Here is a 19344-nt window from a genome sequence, read left to right on the forward strand (position 1 = left end):
GCTTGACAGTACAGTTGCAGGGCTATTCACAGACCTTTGGCAATTTGCTCGAGCTCAGTTCTTTATATGATTCTAGTCTGAGTGCATTTATGAACGATATTTGGCAAAGCTGTTTTTAATAGTTGAGTCATGGATAGTGATCTCAGAAACATTTGTCTTTTAATTGATCCCTAACTGTGGCATATTGAAATCGGCTCATTCAGAACAGGCAACATGCCCGAGGTATCATGCATTCTTCTACATGCATAGGGTGCATTTGCTGTCTGAGATTTAATGAGCTACTGATTTAGTTAATGTTGAAAGACGGGTTCAAAAAAGTGGATTTGAGTTCAGAAAAAAGAAAATTAGAATTTGCATTGGTATAACACCTTATTGCAACATCAGAATGTCTCCAAGCACTTCACAGTCAAAGAATTAATTTTCCAAATGTAGCTCCTGTTTATCAGCAAAAGCAGCAGACAGTTTTTGCACAAGGAGGTAAGTAAATACCAATTGAGATCAGTGATTTGTTAAGCTGCTTCTGGTGGTATTGATTGAGGGAGAAATGCATGCGAAGATCCAGATGTCCAATGAACAGAATGTCAACAAAAGTCTCTGAACCCAGCTATTGGAAAAATATTCAATTTTTGTTTGCACACCACAAGTCTCACTTCTCTAAACTTTTATAACTTGCTAACTTGTGTCAGCACTCTCAATAGACCAGTCTTAGGAGCACTGCTGGAGTTCATCCAAAATGTGTGCTTAAAGCACAGAATAATTTAAAACTTCCTGTGGCTTGCCCATCGCTCTGCTACTTGGCAAATTAGTTTGCAGGGCAAAATGGCAAGAATCCCAGCTCTCAACGATAGATACACCTTCCTGGACGGTTGCTCAGTTGTCAGCAGCGCCTTGTAATACTCTGGATTTGTTTGGCTTACACATCAGATTGCAGGTTTGACTATATGCTTTATTTCAATCTAAAACAGGCATGTAATCCTAATGTCAATTTAACCTCAAAAAGACCCTACGGGTCCTTGTAAGCACAATTTGCATTTAGAAAGTCCCTTTTAACACACAAATAATCCCAAGGTACTTCACGGAGGTATAATCCTTGCTCTTTCAATAATGGCTTAAATTGTTCATGCCCACATTAATAGGAAGACTCGATCTTAGTTGTCATTTTTTTGGGCGAAATGTTCTGACAGTATATCACCATTCCAGTACTATCCTGGAACAAGTATAGAGTATATACTCAATCCCACAGCTTTATCACTCAAATTAAATTGCTGCCAATTGTGGCAAACGTGATACTGAGCAGTCTAAAGATCATAAAAGTGAGTACAGTAAGAAATAAATAAATTCACTCTGATGCAGTAGGGTCAGCTCCTCGAAATTTGAATTAATGCATTTTGTTAGAATAGAACAATAGGAGCTTTAACCTGCTACTAATTATTTCCTACTCTGGAAATGAAACACCATGACCTCAGTGCTAAAATGTTCCTAGTGTTTCCTATCACTGACATGAACAAGCCTGATGAACAAAGATGTTTGCTGCATGTACCTTTTTTAAACTACGTTTTTAAAAAAACACTCGGAAAGAATTGCCGGTTTGACAAAATTAGCCAAAAATACTATGCAGCCGGCATGTTTATTTTAAAGACTGTGTTTTGGAAATAATGAAACTCCTTCCCCAAAATATTAATGATATCTTGAATATCAGAGAGGGGTCCAATATAAATTTCCATTTATATTCGTGATATTTGCTTTGGAGACCGACAAGGCTCAACATTCAGCCTGGTGCAAGAGGCCGAAACAAACTGATCTGTTTGGGTATTTAATTTACAGGAATTCCCAAATAAAACATTTAAGCCATGCAAGTTACTTCATGATGAGTAGGAAGATTGCCTGGTGGCACACCCATTTGTGCATTGGCAAAAGTCTCATCTCCAGTACATTTGGATTCCATGTTACAGGAACACGAGACTCAACCATTTGTTTGAGATAACGTAGGAATTAGGAGTTGGTCATTGGGCTCTTTGAGCCTGTTCCACCATATAATATCATGGCTGATTTGATTATAATCTCAAATCCACTTTTCTTTGTCCCCATAACCTTTGACACCCTTGTAAATCAAAAAATCTATCCAACTCTGCCTTTAATAAATTCAATGATCAAGCCTCCACAGCCTTTTGCAGAAGAAAATTCCACAGACTAATGACTGAAAGCATTTTTACTCATCTCCATCCAAATGGAGACCTCTTATTCTTAAACTGGGTCCCCTCATTCTGGCCTCTCCTGCACAAGGAAACATTTACCTGGTATCCATTCTATCAAGTCTCCTCATGATCTTGTATGTTTCACAAACTGAGCTACTGTAATGCCAGGTTAATAGCCCTAGTAACAAACACCCCATCAGTAAAGCCATGATTTGCAACCAGTTGACAGATCTTAACCTTGTGCCTCACTGCAGGAATCCAGAATTTGGAAGTATTTCCCTTTCTGCAGGGGTTCACTTTTTCACCCAATGTCAATATGTTAAATAAGGTGGCTGTTCTGTTGTACCGATGTTGTGAACACAACATGAGATTGTTGCTTTTATTTTGTTGAAGTAATTATAAAAGGGCCTTTTCTATTCCCCCTTTCTTAACTAAGACCATCTGACATCCAGTAAACTGACGTTAAATGACTTGATCTCTTGCAGATAATTCGTAAAGTGGATAAACAGACAGCATTATTAGATGCAGATGACCCGGTATCACAGCTCCATAAGTGTGCATTTTACCTGAAGGATACAGAAAGGATGTATCTATGTCTTTCACAGGAAAGGATAATCCAATTCCAAGTAAGAAAATGTTACACAGATTAATTATTTTTGGATGTTATTTCACCCAATATCAAACAATTGGGTATAGTTAGATATAGCTAATACAGATGTTTCTTAAATTTGACTTGGATTAAGAGAACCAAAAATTGAAGAGAAATTATGCTCATGAATCACTGGGCCATCTTTAGATTTCTTTTTCTGTAGTGTGCTGTGGTAGCTATAATTTTCTAAGCGATAGTTAGCCCTGCATTTGAAATTATGTCCATTGTTACAAAGTGTCTGAGGGAGTTAAAAATAAGCCACGTGGCAATACGTCATGAATACACATCTCTCATTGTTCTGGTTGCATTCTGTGCAAATTGACAGCTTGTATGTGTATAGGATTCAGGCATAGTCATAGACCATGCAGTTTGTAGAGCTGGTATACAGCACTGTTGAGAAGTTATGAAGATGGTTCATTAGTCTTGAACGTTCTACCACCAGCATTCTGAGCTGCCTTTACTGCTTGTTTCCCGTGGTATAGATAAGATATGATTATTAAATTAAAGATCAGAGTTTCACGGAGCAGCAACAGCTGGATCGTGTATACGGTCTTTCTCAACAAAGGTTATTGTCGTGTACAATCTTAGGAATATTAAGTTATGTAGCAATTTGTATACAGGTATTCATAAACATTTGTAGTACACCAAAACATGTGTCTGCTCGGTAGATGATGGACATACTAAAATCTCTTTGCTCCTGTTTATTTTCCATTCCAATTTGTTTTGAGAACATGTTTACTGGGCAGTTTATTTTTCATGGAAGGTGAATAATGGAGTTGCAGTTCTTGAATATTCACGGCATTACTCCCCCCTTCCTAACCAATTCTTTCAGCTGAAATGTACAAAATATCATTTACAGATGGGTGGTACAGTAACGTATTGCATCAGGACAATTTTGATGTTGATTTCCTTAGGTGTTAATACTTTTCCAATACAAAAAAATCATGCTTTTGTTGAGATTCTACAAATGATGCATTCCTAATTCCAAACTGTTCAGAGGAGTTTATTTGACAAACTTCAGAAATTTTCAAATTTGCCTTTTCTCGGCATTGGGCCAGCAGGGAGCAAAACATGCCTCCTAATACTGACTTAGGGTCTTTTAATGGACCATTTGATACAATATGTGTAAGCAGAGCACTATTGTGCAAAGCAGTTGGAGATGGGCATAAATGCTGACCTCACATCCCATGACAGAATTAAAACACAGAATGTGAGCTTTTATCGATAGCTAGACCAAGCTTAGTGTCGGATTTTTACAGTGTCATTGTACTGTCACAAAAAGGGATAGGATGCAAGCATTTGGGGTTGGCAACCATCTTCTGGCAGTGTTTTCAATTTGAGATGGAGTGTACTGTTGGGTTTTGAAAATACCAGTATTCTGAAATTAGCAAGAAATTTTAATGAACGTTACTTAGCCAACAGAAATTGTCATTTTGCACGGTAAAATGACAAAGTAAGTTAGACATATTTCCTTTTCATTAAAGATTTTAGCTGTTTCTTCTCAACAGACATTCAATATCCTTTACAATCTGCACCCTTTTCTTCTCCCTTTGATTGCGGAAGGAGTTTTATCTTGATATATAATTTCATTGGTATCGACAGCTGTCTACCTCATCCAAACAATTTTTTATTAATTTCTCTGTTCCCTCCTCACCAATTGCATCCCCTCCCTGTAATTTATCAGTGACTGAGCAAGATTGTTTGCAAGTTCAGTGTTCTATTTGAACCTGGGTGAAGAACTCTGTTTGATATCTCATCACTTCAGCCCTCTTTCCAACACTACCCTCCCCCTCTGGCCAATATTTGCAGATACTTGAAATGAGTGACGTGCTGCCAGTCCTAGCTGAGATCAATAGTCAATAGAGACTGAGGGCCATCTTGGAATCATCTTCCTCTGTGTACCTCTGTACCACATCATGTCATCTACCTACCCATCGGAAATTTTGTTTGATTTTATTTTTACACCTCTTAAGCATCAATCAACTCTCAAAGTGGGAGAAACCGTGGGTTGAATATAGATATTGGTGTTTTGTGTTGAATACAAAAATTGGGATTGAAAATGTATTTTTTACTTTGAATGTTTATTTACATTAAATTTTATACAGCTTTCAGAGGGGCGGTTTTATATTCACTCCGTACTAGTATTAAGATCATAACTTGACAAATTGCATTGTTTTCAATTTGAGATGGAGTGTACTTGTGGGACCAGTGTCTGAAATTAGCTAGTAAGCCAACATAAATTGTCATTTCCCCCACCTAAAAACCTGTTGAACTCCATTATCAGCATCCTGGGGGTACCATTGACTGGAAACTGAACTGGACTAGCCATATAAATACTGTGGCTACAAAAGCAGGTCAGAGGCTAGGAATCCTTTGGCAAGCAACTCAACTCCTGATTTCCCCAAAGCCTGTCCAGAAGGCACATGTCAGGAGTGTGATGGATGAGTGCAGCTTGTTGCTAACTTTTGGTTGGCTCTTAAACGTTGCTCGTTGTGTCTTTACTTAATTTGCTCTGTTTCTATAACCTTTGCTCTAGAGTCGCCAGGTATCTTTATGATACCACCACGAGGTTCAAGTGCTGATCAATAACTCAATACACCAGTTAGTATGTTTCAAATCAAAACACATTTATTATACACAGTCAATCACTACTCATGCATATAAAACTCCACTTACTAGACTATCTTTAACACTAAAAGGCCTATACTTAGCTTTGGAACTGGCCCACCAGGTCAGGGGAACAAATGGCCTTTTGTTCGATTCTGAGTCTGCAGGATTCAAAGCTGGTATGGACTGGTAGCTAGGAGCGCCTATCTCGTAGCGTGCGTTGACTGAAGGCTTAAAGTTGGTGCAGCTACTAGGCAGGTCACGATCAAGGGTCGTTTCGAGCTGCTGAGAGACCCTGCCAAGAAGAACGAATTGAACTTGCGGACTCTATTTTATAGTCCCCAGGTGCTTCACGCCCTTTTGGGCGGACCCCGTACCTTGTTCCAAGTGTTTGGACTAAGTTCTGATCACTTGGATCGATTTCTCCAATACTGGAGCTGTTCCCTGATCGCTGGGCAGTTCCTAAGTGTCCGTTGACCTTCCTTTGTCTTGGCTCCTGGCGCCGAGGAGTATGGCTTGGCCTTGTTTACCTTAACTGTTTCCAATTGTTCCCGGGGATCGCTCATTAATATGTAGATGGTTGTTAGTTTCAGTGCTGTCTGGGTTCCTGCAAGTTCTGATTACAGGAAACTTTGCACCTGCTTGTTTTTCCTGCGTTGACTGAATTTCCCTGCATTCTTTGCGAATCTCCATTTTAAAGTCGGGAAGTGGCCAACCCAGGTGGCTACACACCCTCCTTGTGATCCCTAACGCAAAGCGTGAAGGATCACATAACTGCGTTGTCTTCACTCCCTGACCCAGCGAGCACTCTTCCATGGCCTCTACACTGACCATAACTATGCACAAAAAATTTTACTGACAATTCTAAGTGCCGCTATGTCGCAACAGGGACATGCAGTACAACATATTAAAAAACGGTACCTCGAACTATCTTCCATGAACTACACTCACTTAAACATCCAATCATACTAACTTCCTAACGATACAAAAATTATAGCAGCATCACATTTTGCTCTGGCTTGGCGGTCAAGCACAGAGTTGTACAATCTCTCAGTTGTCTTTATTCACAAAGGACGCAAAACGAATGTCCTTTATTGTAGATCAAGGGGTTCGGGGCCCTGGTTGAAACCGAAAATAGGGGATCTCATCCTGTATACCGGGGTGCGAGAGCGGTAGGCTCTCCTTCGCCATTTTCTCATGCGGATAGTCTGCACGATGCTGCAGAATATCGCCAATGCTAAAAGGGATTTAATTACGTATGAAAGGGAGTACCACGTTATAAACCTATCACACCGTGATGACATGTTGTTACTTGTCACTGGGCTCTGGGTGCTATGGGGAAGTGATTCATTGACATCCGGGGGGGGGGGGGTTGGGGCCAGGGGGTTCGCGTTCGCGCGTAACCGAATACAAATTATGATAACGAGAAACACGTATGATGTCTTCATTTGTTCTCTTCTTCTCTTCTCTTCCTTTTAGTCTCTTCTCTCTTCCTGGAGCTTCTGGAATTCTGTGGATCAAGCCTAGTTTCTGTTACTATCTTGTTTAATATCTTTGTACCTTGGTATGTCTGTCTTTTAGTGCCAATTTCCCTCTATAATTGGTCACCATGTGTGACTCCCTCATTTTTCTTTTTACCGAATATTTGGACAAGACATCTAAGAAAATACTGCCGTGCTGCAAGCCGTCTCGCAGCCTGTGTGATTTATCATCCCAGTGTTTGACGATGTAAATAGCATAGGGAAGCAACCTTAGGGTTGCCAAAATTAAACAAAAGAACTTTGAACGTAACGAGCCAAAATGGGGTGGTATGGGCCGCAGCGCGTAAGATTTGGATGGAATCCCCGGGTAGGAAGGTGATCAATGCCGTATGTACTCTACCCGAGCGTAGCTGACCAGAGGGGGGTCCTCAGGCAGGGCGGGGACAAATGCCGTTTCTCCACTGCATGAGCAACTGGCAAGAACGGGTAAGAATGTGGTCGTCGTGGGGGCTGCCTCTCTAATTAGGAGAACAACTATGAGTCGGGTTCTGTCGACAGACTAGTTCCTCTGAACTATTGTCTGGGACAAACTTGTACCTTTAACAATTTTCTGTCGACAGACTAGTTCCTCTGAACTATTGTCTGGGACAAACGTGTTCCATTAACAGGTTTCTGGGGACAAACTAGTTCCTTTAACAGTCATTGGGCGTTAAAAGAGTGGTGGCGTGGGGCCATGAAAAACTTTCCGAGTTTACACAACACTCCACGATAACACTAATCAAACAAACATTCAACGAACATGGTGCAGGTTCCATCAGAAAGGACACTGTTTCTCCCAAGCGGTTCCTTTTAAAACATCATCTGGACACCTCGGTTATCAGTTGCAAACAGGGTCGCAAAGGGGTTCTCGTTTTGGGAGTCAGATTCAATGTCATCATCTTCTCCCGGATGCCATACTCTTGAATGATGAGGGTTGCTAAAGCTGCATGGTGTGACTTTGGGTCTATCTCGTCGTTTCGGACGAGCCTGTACGAATTTTCACGGTGCCAAATAGTCGTGTCTAATTCTGTGGAGCTGGAGTCGGGGTCGTCATCGTAGGGCGGTGGTCTTTGGTGAGGTTTGTTAAGGAATGTAATCAGGAAGGGATCACTCGAATCGTGTGCAGATTCGCTGGGTGTGGGGCCTGTTGCATTGGGATAGTAGGGAGGCGTGCTGTGGCTATCGTCTGTGTCACAGTCGCTGCTGCTGTCTGTGGGTGTTCCGGGGCGGAGTCAAGAGTTCGGGGGTGGAGTCGATGTCGAGTCCGTGGATGGGGTGGACGTGTTGGGGGAAGGTAGGGATACGTTGGCTGTGGGCGGGGCGTGGTCTGCTGCGCCGAGCATGACGTGGTGTGCGTGGTTAGACTGCAAGCCATATGCTTTGAGCTGGTTAATATGAAACCACGCGGTCTTCCCGTTGGGGTAATTAATCTTATAAACGGAGGGGCTTACTTTGTAGGCAACGGAGTACGGACCCGAATACTTCGATGACAGGAACGTGCTGGGGTTGTAAATGGAGAGCATGACCTGCTGTCCTACATCAAATTTAGTCGTGTGCACTGTCTTGGCGAAACAGGCCTTGCTCTGTTTCTTCCTGGTGCCTAGTTTTACTGCGGCTGCTAGCTGAGCCGTTTTTACATTCTCTACTAATTGTTTCACTGCGTTCTCGTGTGTGTGTGTGTGTGTGTGAGGGCCGTCACTTCGGGGCTAGTCAAGTCCTAATAAGAATTCTGTGCCTTTCATGGGGCGTCCGGTCATGAGAGTGTGTGGGTGTATTGTGGGGTGTATCCTGTGGATGTCGAAACAGTGTTACGCAAAAACATTAGTGCAAAAGGGAGGACTGAATCCCAAGTGGTGCTGTTTTGTTGGACCATTTTCCTGAGGGTTGCTTTTAGGGTCCGATTCATTCGCTCCACGATACCACTTGACTGGGGGTGGTATGCGATGTGGAATTTTTTGGTAATGCCAAATATCGTGAGGATGTTCTTTATGACACGTCCCGTAAAATGGGAACCTTGGTCGGATTCAATGCTGTGGGGGAGTCCCCATCTCGTAAAGATGTGGTGGGTTAAAATCTTAGCTGTAGTCTTTGCCATGTTTGTTCTAGATGGGAATGCTTCTACCCATTTGGTAAACGTGTCTGTAACAACTAACACATACATGTGACCATTCCTGCAAGGGGGCAATGGTCCTATAAAATCAATCTGGAGGTTAGCCCAGGGGCCATTAACGGGGCGGGTGTGGCGAAGCTGAGCTTTCTTCGCATATCTGTCCGGATTGTTTTGGGCACAGATAAGGCAATTTTCTACATAGTGCGTGACGTCTTCCTTTAAATTCGGCCACCAACAGAGCTGCCTGAGGTGGGCTGTAGTGGGGTCAATTCCCTGATGCCCATGACTATCATGGAACAAACAAATAAGCTGATTCCTGTCCTGTTCAGGAACCACATAAAGGGTGTCTTTTAGGACCACACCGTCATGTGTGGTCAGTGCATTTTTAAACCTATCGTATGGGGCTGCAAATTTTCCTGTTAAAATCTCCCTGAGATTACTATCTTGCTTCTGGGCCTGCACTAAATCTTCGATATTTGTCTGTGAGACCTGAACTGCATTCACTGGGGCGCTTTCGGGGGGGTTCCAAAAATGTCCATGTCTGGAACCTGCTTTAGCCAGTGCGTTGGCGTTTACATTTCCAGGTGAGGAGGAATGGTGGTGACTTCGTACTTTAATAATGCCAAATATCCTGTCCTGTGCTTTGTCCAAAATGTGCCGGAGCAATGGGGCTGAAGGGAGGGGTTTTCCGTCCGCGGAAACAAATCCTCTTGCTTTCCACAGGGGTAGGAATTCTGTGAGGCTGTTACAGACATAGAGGCTGTCCGAGTATATGTCTGCTGGGCTGGGGAAGGAATCTGGGTGATCTACAATGTATGCAATGGTTGCTAGTTCTGCCGCCTACGCGCCTAAGTGTCCTGGCAGTTTTAACGAGATTTCTTCTAGGGCGCGTCCCTGCGCGTCCTCAACATAGATGCCACATCCTGTAATGCGCTTACCGTTTAATATCGTTGGATGTGTCCCTGTTGTGAGTGGCCTGTGAAGCCGCCGAGGGTGATTGTGGCTGTAGTGGGCCACGTGTCTTTTTGGAACATGGTGGAGGAATTAAGTGCCGTGCGGGACCCTCCTGTGTCCCAGAGAAATTCGATGGGCTGTCCCCGTATTCTCGCTGCAATGACTGGTCGGCCGGACCTATCCCAAAGGGTGCCGCAGACCCAGGTGGGGGAGCCCGAACACCGTCAGTCAGTTCCGTTCATGTCTGTCCATTCTGAACGGGTGCTTATACTATGTATGAGCTTTGTCTTACTATTCAGAGTGCCTGCCTGCTGGGCTCTCTGTGGCTTTCATGGGGCATTGCACTCTCGTGCAAAGTGACCTAATTTTCCACAGTTGTAACACTTCTGTGGTTTCTGTGGGGGGCTGTTCGTGCCTTCGTTCACCCATGCGGGGTGCTGGTGTGCTTTAACTGCTTGGATATCTGCCTCTGTTTCTGTTCTTCGGGTTTTCTAATCACGGGTTTGTTGTGGACCGATTGGTCCCAGGAGCGGGACAACCTTTTTAAAACCATTTTTCGTTGTGCGCTTCTTCCGAGGGGGTCATAATTAGTACAAGCTTTTTGTCCTGCCTCTCTGGCATGGGAGATAAGGGCGCGGGTCCAGTTGGCCATGTTGTCTGGGGACAAATGGGCGCGGTCAAAGTTTCTGAAAACGGCTGTAAAATGGATCCACAGGCGTCCAGCAAACACTGGGGTGTTCTGTTTTCATCTGCCTGGACTTATTCAGGCCTTCTACTGGGTCACCTCTGTTATAACCGATCGCGTCTAGGATCACCGTGTGCCTCCTACATTCTGTGGGTCGGGAAGGGCTGCTACAACAGAAGGGTCTAAGCTTAAAACTGTGAGCTTCACTTGCTCACGCTCATCCAGGCCGTACATGGTCGCCTGCTGCTTCACTCAAGCAAAGTAGTGGTGGGGGTCTGAGGTGGGGAGGAACGGTGTGATCTTTCGCACACGTCCCGTAATTGGGTCACGGTTAAGGGGGTGGTGGAAAGGAATTCCGCGTCTTCGTCCGATGTGACGGTGCGGTGGGCAGTTACTGGATTCATGGGTGCCTGAACTATCTGCTCTGGGGGGGGTTGGGGTGCTTTTCTCCTTTGGGGGTTTCCTTGCGCACATGTTCCCTGTACATATCTATGCGCGGTTTTGTTTAGTTCTTGCCAATCAGGGCCGTCTTCTTCATCTAACTGGGATCCAAAGGTGCTTTGAAACCCATTTTGCACTGAAAGCAAAGACTGCAGTTCCGCAATCTGCTTCCGGCATTTTGCATGATCCACTGAGCTTTGTCTGTGCTCTGTGGTGGCAGCATGGAGTGCTCTTAACGCTGCTTTTAGATCGCTGCACTACCTTTGCAATGCCTCTACCTGTTTCTCTGTCACGTCTCTTACCAGGACTGCACGTTGCGTGTCCTGATAGGCCTTATCGTATTGGGTTTGGAAGCTGCTCAGATGCGCTAGAAAGGACTGGTGTGCCCACTTGTCATCATCCACCTCTCCGTCCTTTGCTGCCAACTTCCTTCTCAGTTCTACATTCTCTCTCTCGATCTCACTAACATCGACCTTGCTCATTCGATGTCTCTCTTCTATCTCTTTGCGGAGCGTCCAAACGACCTCCTCTGTGCCTCGCAATTGTGCCAGACAGGACACGATTGTCATCGGCTTGCGAGCTTTCCCTAAGCTCTTCTTATGGATTTCGCTCAGGTTCTCCCACCAAGTATGTCCTACACTCCCGGGACCTGTTTCCTCATTTGAACAAAAGTCACTCCAAAGGGGCCATCCCTTCCCTTTGAGGTACCTTCTAATCTCAACTTCCCAAATGGGACACTGACCTACTCTGCTGCTGGTCGCTGCGACCACAAATTCTGGAGGGTTCATGAGCCGTTCAATTGCCTTCATTGCCATTTTTCCTCTCTCAATGCTCTCTTTTAAAATTTGGAACGAGGGGTACTAAGGCGGTGCTGTAAACACGGGTGCGGCGTTCGCTATTTTCCGGAATACAAACTCCCGACAGTTTTTCGCAACAAAATCTATCAGTTTTACCTGATAGCCCTGTTAGTTACGCATGCATTAACACGCTTCCGAATTGTGAGGATTGATCAGAACTGCTTGAACACTTGTGAATGTTTCTGTTCCCAATTGGATTCTCAATTCAAATTTTGGGTTCTCCCGGAGTGGTTAGGCCGCTTCTAAGTCGGGTCCCGTCAGATGTCGCCAGTAAATGTTGCTAACTTTTGGTTGGCTCTTAAATGTTGCTCGTTGTGTCTTTACTTAATTTGCTCTGTTTCTATAACCTTTGCTCTAGAGTCGCCAGGTATCTTTATGATAGCACCACGAGGTTCAAGTTCAAGTGCTGATCAATAACTCAATACAACTGTTAGTACGTTTCAAATAAAAACACAATTTATTATACACGGGTCAGGGGAACAAATGGCCTTTCGTTCGATTCTGAGTCTGCAGGATTCAAAGCTGGTATGGACTGGTAGCTAGGAGTGCCTATCTCGTTGACTGGAGACTGACTTGGTTGGTGCAGCTACTAGGCAGGTCACGATCAAGGGTTGTTTCGAGCTGCTCAGAGACCCTGCCAAGAAGGACGAATTGAACTTGGGGACTCTATTTTATAGTCCCCAGGGGCTTCGCGCCCTTTTGGGCGGACCCCGTACCTGGTTCCAAGTGATTGGACTAAGTTCTGATCACTTGGATCGATTTCTCCAATACTGGAGCTGTTCCCTGATCGCTGGGCGGTTCCCAAGTGTCCGTTGGCCTTCCTTTGTCTTGGCTCCTGCTGGCGCAGAGGAGTCTGGCTTGGCCTTGTTTACCTTAACTGTTTCCAATTGTTCCCGAGGATCGCTCATCAGTATGTAGATGGTTGTTAGTTTCAGTGCTGTCTGGGTTCCTGCAAGTTCTGATTAGAGGAAACTTTGCACCTGCTTGTTTTTCCTGCGTTGACTGAATTTCCCTGCATTCTTTGCGGATCTCCATTTTAAAGTCGGGAAGTGGCCAACCCAGGTGGCTACAAGCTGCAACAACATTCGGGAGGCTTGACACCATCCAGGGTGAAGCAGCCTGCTTGATTGGCGCCCCTCCACCACCGATGCACAGTGGCCACAGGAACCCACCATGGCTCCTTAAACCGCACGGTCCAAACCTGCAACCACTACCAATCTCGTGAGGCAAGTGCAGCAGAAATGTGGGAACTCCACACCTAGAGGTTCCCCTAGAAGCCACACGTCATCCTGACTTGGAAATACGTTGCCATTCCTTCACTGTTGATGGGTCAAAATCCTGCAACTCCCTCCCTGGGTGCACCTCTACCATATGGACTGCAGCAGTTCAAGAAGGTATCTCATCACCACCTTCTCGAGGGAAATTGGGATGGGCAACATATGCTGACCTAGCCAGCGACACCCACATACCACAAATTCATGAAAGAAAAACCAGCTCGATGTTTCTTCAATCAGTGTAAATTAAAAAGAAGGCGTTACACAAATGGGTGTCTTTTTTCATCCATAGGTCGTCCCCCAGCATTTCTTTTTAATGGTGAACCACTGTTGTTGGATAGAGCAGGCAATTTTCAATAATAAGGACCCCCACAAACAATAGTTTGCATTTCCAGCTAGTTTGAGTTTAGTGATCAAGGGAATAAATTCTAGCTAGTACATTATACAAATTCTCCTCTTATTTGAGAAAAATGCCATGGAATCCTTCATGGTCATGTAACCGGCAGACACTAGATTTGACATTTCACCCAAAGACAGCACTTCTGGGAATACAGTTCTCCCTCAGTGCTGCACTGAAGTGTTGACCTAAATCATGGGTTTGAGTCCCTGAAGTGGGTCTTGAGAACACAACCATTCATTGAGAAGTTTGAATACTATCACTAACGCAAATTGTTGAAAATCCTTGAGCTAACTGTTTTAGTTTCAATTCTGGATGTTGATAGATCCCATGTGAAAATCAGTGGTCAAGAATAGTGTATTAAAAGCTGGAATGACATCCCCCAACACAATGAATTTAGATTTTCAAGTTGTTAACCCTGTATCTTCGTAAGATTATGTTGTTTATCTATATATAATTTTGTTAGGTTATTCATTTTAACCTGAACCTGTATGGCTGAACAGATCAAATGTTACAGTTAAGGCAATTGCAACAAAGTAATTTTTTAAAAGCTTTTGTTTTATGCTGTGGATGTAAATTCTATAATTTTTAAGTAATGGAAATGTATTTGCAGTGGAACTTCTATTATCTGCCATAATTAATGGGACTATACCAATTGGGAAATGGAAATTAAAAGGTAATCAAAAATCCCAAAACTCTGGTCTTGCACATATAACAAATAGTAAGGGCCTTTTGTAGAAACATTTTGAAGAACTTCAGTTGCTGTGACAACGTACACCGGATTGAAAACATGCAGTAAAAGTAATTAAATACAATTGAATCTTCAGCCATTGCATTGATTTTTGTCACGCAGGAAGCAATCGGTGGTGCAATATTTTTTGTCCAGTGAAAATACTAGCAAATAATTCAAGTATGGATAATAGAAGTTCCATTGTATTTTGAAAACTGAAGTGGTCTTTCACTATTTAAAAAATTGTGCCTCCATAAAGTAAATCAATGCAATTTGGATCTAGTTTGTGTGTCATGGTCACAGTTGTGTTTTTTAATTTCATTTTGCCCCCTCCCTACCTCCCCTAACAGGCCACTCCATGTCCAAAAGAACCAAACAAAGAAATGATAAACGATGGAGCCTCTTGGACAATCATAAGCACAGATAAGGCTGAATACACTTTCTACGAGGGGATGGGGCCCGTACATGCACCAGTGACACCTGTACCTGTTGTAGAAAGTCTTCAGGTAACAGGACTTGGACGTTTATAGGTTTTGTTTATTTACATTCAGATTTACATTAAGGCCAAGAATGAATGTATCAGTGCAAGTTGATTTTTGAAAATGCTGTAGTTTTAAGGTGTGCGCAAGAACCACCGGCCATCCCCTGAAGAAACTGGTTATAAAGTTGTAGTAACAAACTAGGTGCTATTTGATTATTTTTTTTGTGGGGAGTGGCTGTAGGAGAGAAAACAGGTTTCTTTTTTGTTCTGACAGATGTCTAATGAACGGAATGCCGTCATGTTGATTAAAAGTCTCTGAAGCCAACTATTGGAAAAAGATGCAATTTTTGTTTGCACACACTCCCAAGAGCAGCAAGAAGTCCCACTTCTCGAAAGCTAAACAAGCGTCAGTGCTCGCAGTAGTCCAGCTTTGGGAAGCTGCAAGCGTGCATATTTGGGTACTGCTGGAGTTCTACTAAAACTTGTGCTTAAAACACAACAGCGGTAAACTTCCTGTTGCTTTCCCATCACTGTACTACTTGGCAAATTAGCTTGTAGGGCAAAGTGGCAAGAATCCCAGCTGAGCAATAGATACAACTTCTGGAAGGTTGCTCAATTGCCAGCAAAATATTAGATTACTCTGGACTTGTTCGGCTTACACATCAGATTACAGGTTTGACTAGAGGCTTTATTTCAATGTATCACAGGCATGTTACCCTAATATCAATCTAACCTCGACAAGACCCCATGGGTACTTGTAAATACAATTTGCATTTAGAAAATCTCTTTTAACACAGAAAATATCCCACGGTACTTATCGAGGTATAGTCAGAAAAGAAAGATGCCAAGCTGACAAATATTCAAAGAAGTTACCAAAAACTTGTTTTGAGGTTGGTTTTACGACAATATTTAAAGGAGAAGAGTGGATTGAAGAGATTTGGAGCAGGAATTCCAGAATGTGAAGCATAGTCAACTGTGGTGATGTGCAGGAAGAGGGACGTAAGCAGGAGGGCATAGAGGAAAGGAGATTTCCGAGGAGTTGCAAGGCTGGATAAAATTATGGATATGGGAGAGGTAAGGGAGTTATGGTCCTGAGAAACAAAGAAGATAATTTTAAGTTGGAGGTAATGCAGTCAGTGCAGGTCATTGAGGACCAATGTGCTGGGTGAACAGGACTTGATGTGTGAAAGGATTAGTTTGCAGAGTGTATAGAATGGTCGCCTTACCAAAGGAGCTACTGGAATAGTCAAATCTAGCACTAGCGACGACACATTGAGGTTTCAAACAGGGATGGACAATGTTACAGAAAAATAAGTTAGCCATCATTATGATGGAGAGACTTCACGATCAGAAGCTTGGCTTGGGTCAAATAGGATGCTGCAGTTCTGAACAGTTTGATTGTCAATTGGGTGTTGCAGAATTGGTAGCAAGTGTGCAGAGTTTACCTGACGTCCAAGAAATTGTTCTATCGGTTTGAATTAATTTGATCTCCTTTTTAATTAGAGGTAATTGTAGTTAATTGGACACTTGGTGTTGGACTACCAGTTTAATAGCACAGATGAAAGATCATGGAAAGGTAAGTTGGATGTTGTCACTGGAGGCTTACTGCATGTTTGCAGAGGTTGCCAAGAAGCATCATGGAGATGAAGTTGAGAGACCAAGAATATATTTTTTGTGAAATTTCAGAGCCAATAGTGCGAAGTGTAAGAAGTAATGCTATGGCTGGTGATGTGATTAGAATTGAGAACACCAAAGTGAAAGCAGCCCATTGATCTGAACAATGGAGGAGATGGAATTGGAGGAGGATTGTGTCAGGTGTGGATGCAGGACCATATCACAGCTGCAGAGAGGATGAGGAGGGACAATGTAGCATGGTGGTCTGCACGGATTGCCATTTTACTTTGGTCAGCGCTTTGTAATGCAGAATGATCAATAATAGAGGAATTTCGGAGAAAATGTACAAGGATTTTCAAGACTTAAATAATTTTGGGAATAAATGGGGTTTGGAGATTTTAGCAGCTTGCAGGGATTGAGAGGGAGGGTTGTGGTGACAGGCTTGTAAGGGAGTGGTGGGTTGATATCACAGTTTCCTAAACTGTTTGAAAGGTAACTAGGTTGGGTCAAGGAAGAAGGTTTGGTGATCATTTTACTGGCACTTGGGTCAAGTTCGCCTTTCTCTTAAGTTAAATCAGATTGGAGAGATCATAAGGCAAGCTGGGTGAGAAACTAGAATGTCTCTTTAGAGTTTGGACACGGACAGCACAGGGGGTAGGACTGACTTGGTGGGCAAGAGGAAATGTGGTGGCATGAAGGGAATGTAAATCGATGCATTCGATCTTGGTGACAAAGCAGTCCATGAGTTCCTCAAGTTCATTGAAGCTAAACATGAATCAACCATTACAATCCCTGTTTCCCCATCTTCTCTTCTCTTCCCCCACTCCCCACAACCCAAACTTAGGACAAACTACTTACAAGTAGAGATTTTAGCCCTCACGACATGGACAACATGGCAAACGACAATCCCTCACGAGGTATTTGAGGGGTAACAGTGTTGATCATAGTACAGGGGTGTACTCTATCCACAACTGGAGAAACATGGCGATTAGCAGCTGCTTTGCTCTGCAATTACAGTCACTACTGGGAGAAATAAGCAGATGGGTGGGTGCCTGGAGAAATGAGCAGATGGGTGGGTCCCCTGATTTCAACATATTGGAAGCATAGCTTGCTGGCACCATTATGTCCTAAGTAGCAAAACCTATTGTGAAAGCTATTTTGTCACTGGCACTGTAATCCAAATCCGTGTGTGAAACTTTGGTGAAGACATGCCTGCTTAGTATAACAGGTGCCCTTCCAGGGTATATAGTGATAGATTAGTGTAGGCAACCCTTTGCCCCAGCAGTTGTTCCCTAGGATAGATGCTATGTGCGAGGGATTTTTTTATGTCATGTCTTATGAGATGGAGCCTTTTCTGTTTTGACATGTCTGCTTTGTCCTATTTGTTCATCTGTTGGTGTTTATGTCCAAACGTAACATATGAAAAACCTGATGTTCCTGATTTAATTTCTTCTCTGAACTTGCCTTGTGTGAACTAAGCCACTCGTTTTCATTATGTAATTTCTAACTTCAAATTTCTTTTAATTAGACTTGTGGATACCTTTGTAACATGTATAAGGAATGTAAGGATTATGTAATGAGGGACTTGATTTCTGCCGATTTTTGATTTATTTTAAAAACGTGTGATGGAATCTTCACTGGTCTTGAGACTAAACATCTTTCACAATACAGAATGTTGATCTCTGATTATGGAGTAAATTAACATGCTGAACGTCATTATATCCATTCAAATGGGTTATTACAAATTCAAATAAACAAATTTATATTGCTTTTTCAATAGAAGCTTTATGAATATTGGTTGGAACCAGGAGCAATAGTTAAGAATATTTGTAGCCATTGTGCATAGAAGAAAAGATTAGAAAAATATATTACAAGGCTGTAACACATTGAGGGATTTTAATGTCTTACTTCTGAACAACATATTAATTTTTATGCTTCCAGATAAATCAGTTTGGTTGATAATCAAAGAAATTGAACTTCAATTAAATAATGAAGTTTAGTATGATTTCTCTGAAGATTTCTACAACTGTACAAATATGACTGCTATATTTATCAACCAAACTATCTGTTTAAATTCTATGAGGAAATGTGAAATGAATAATTTATGTTGCATCTTTTTCTCGGTTAAAGAGGCTAATCATCGATATTAGCATTGGTACTGACCAGTTTTGTGACACATTCTTTTCCTTTTTTTTTTACTGCTCTGCTGCCCTGATACTTAGCATATTCCCACCTCTACTGCTGCCTTGTGCTGTCTTTGGCTGTAGGCATACATATCTGTCAGTACTACATGAGGCCTGTCAATTATTGTGTAAATGCTTCATAGAGGAGTCCTTATTTACATAGTAAAAGTCCTGGAGGAAAGCACATTATTTCTTCATTTAATATATTTTGTTTTGGCAGCAAAATCAAAAATGTGTTTAGTTAATTTCAGAAGGTTTTCTTCAAGAGGATATGTTCAAATTAAAAATTCCAGCACTCCTTAAAATGATTTCTCCCTATTACCTCTATGAGTGTGTTGGTTAAAGTGTTCGTGTTTTATATCAAACCAAATAACAGCCTGAACCTAGAAAATGTACAGACAAGGAATTAAATTGTTTTTCTAAAAGTATTTTAAAACCTCAAGTTTTGATGCATAATTCATGTTGAAGTTTGATGGAAAACACTAAAATCTGCAAAATTAGCTTTTTCTAAAAGCAGCAAGATTAAACATGTAAGATTACAATGAAATTCATTGCTGTTACTGCATCTGTAAAGTTGAGATTGTCAAAAAAAACACTTTCTGGTGACAAAGGTGTGCATTCTCTATGATGGGGATAAGTATTCTGTG

The 19344-nt window shown here is 42.5% G+C and overlaps 1 protein-coding gene across 2 annotated transcripts in view; it reads left to right on the forward strand.

The window, feature by feature from the left end:
• The window catches only part of rbpjb (recombination signal binding protein for immunoglobulin kappa J region b), a 152120-nt gene that overhangs the window by 125815 nt on the left and 6961 nt on the right, over nucleotides 1–19344 (forward strand). Inside the window, exons 8-9 of one of the 2 annotated variants that reach the window (XM_072496526.1) lie at nucleotides 2681–2821; nucleotides 14770–14925. In XM_072496526.1, the coding sequence (XP_072352627.1) occupies nucleotides 2681–2821; nucleotides 14770–14925 (297 nt within the window). The remainder of the gene's footprint in view (nucleotides 1–2680; nucleotides 2822–14769; nucleotides 14926–19344) is intronic. The other variant, XM_072496527.1, reaches the window with a different exon arrangement.

The sequence above is a fragment of the Scyliorhinus torazame genome, chromosome 3 (assembly GCF_047496885.1).
Source record: "Scyliorhinus torazame isolate Kashiwa2021f chromosome 3, sScyTor2.1, whole genome shotgun sequence".
Lineage (NCBI taxonomy): Eukaryota > Metazoa > Chordata > Chondrichthyes > Carcharhiniformes > Scyliorhinidae > Scyliorhinus > Scyliorhinus torazame.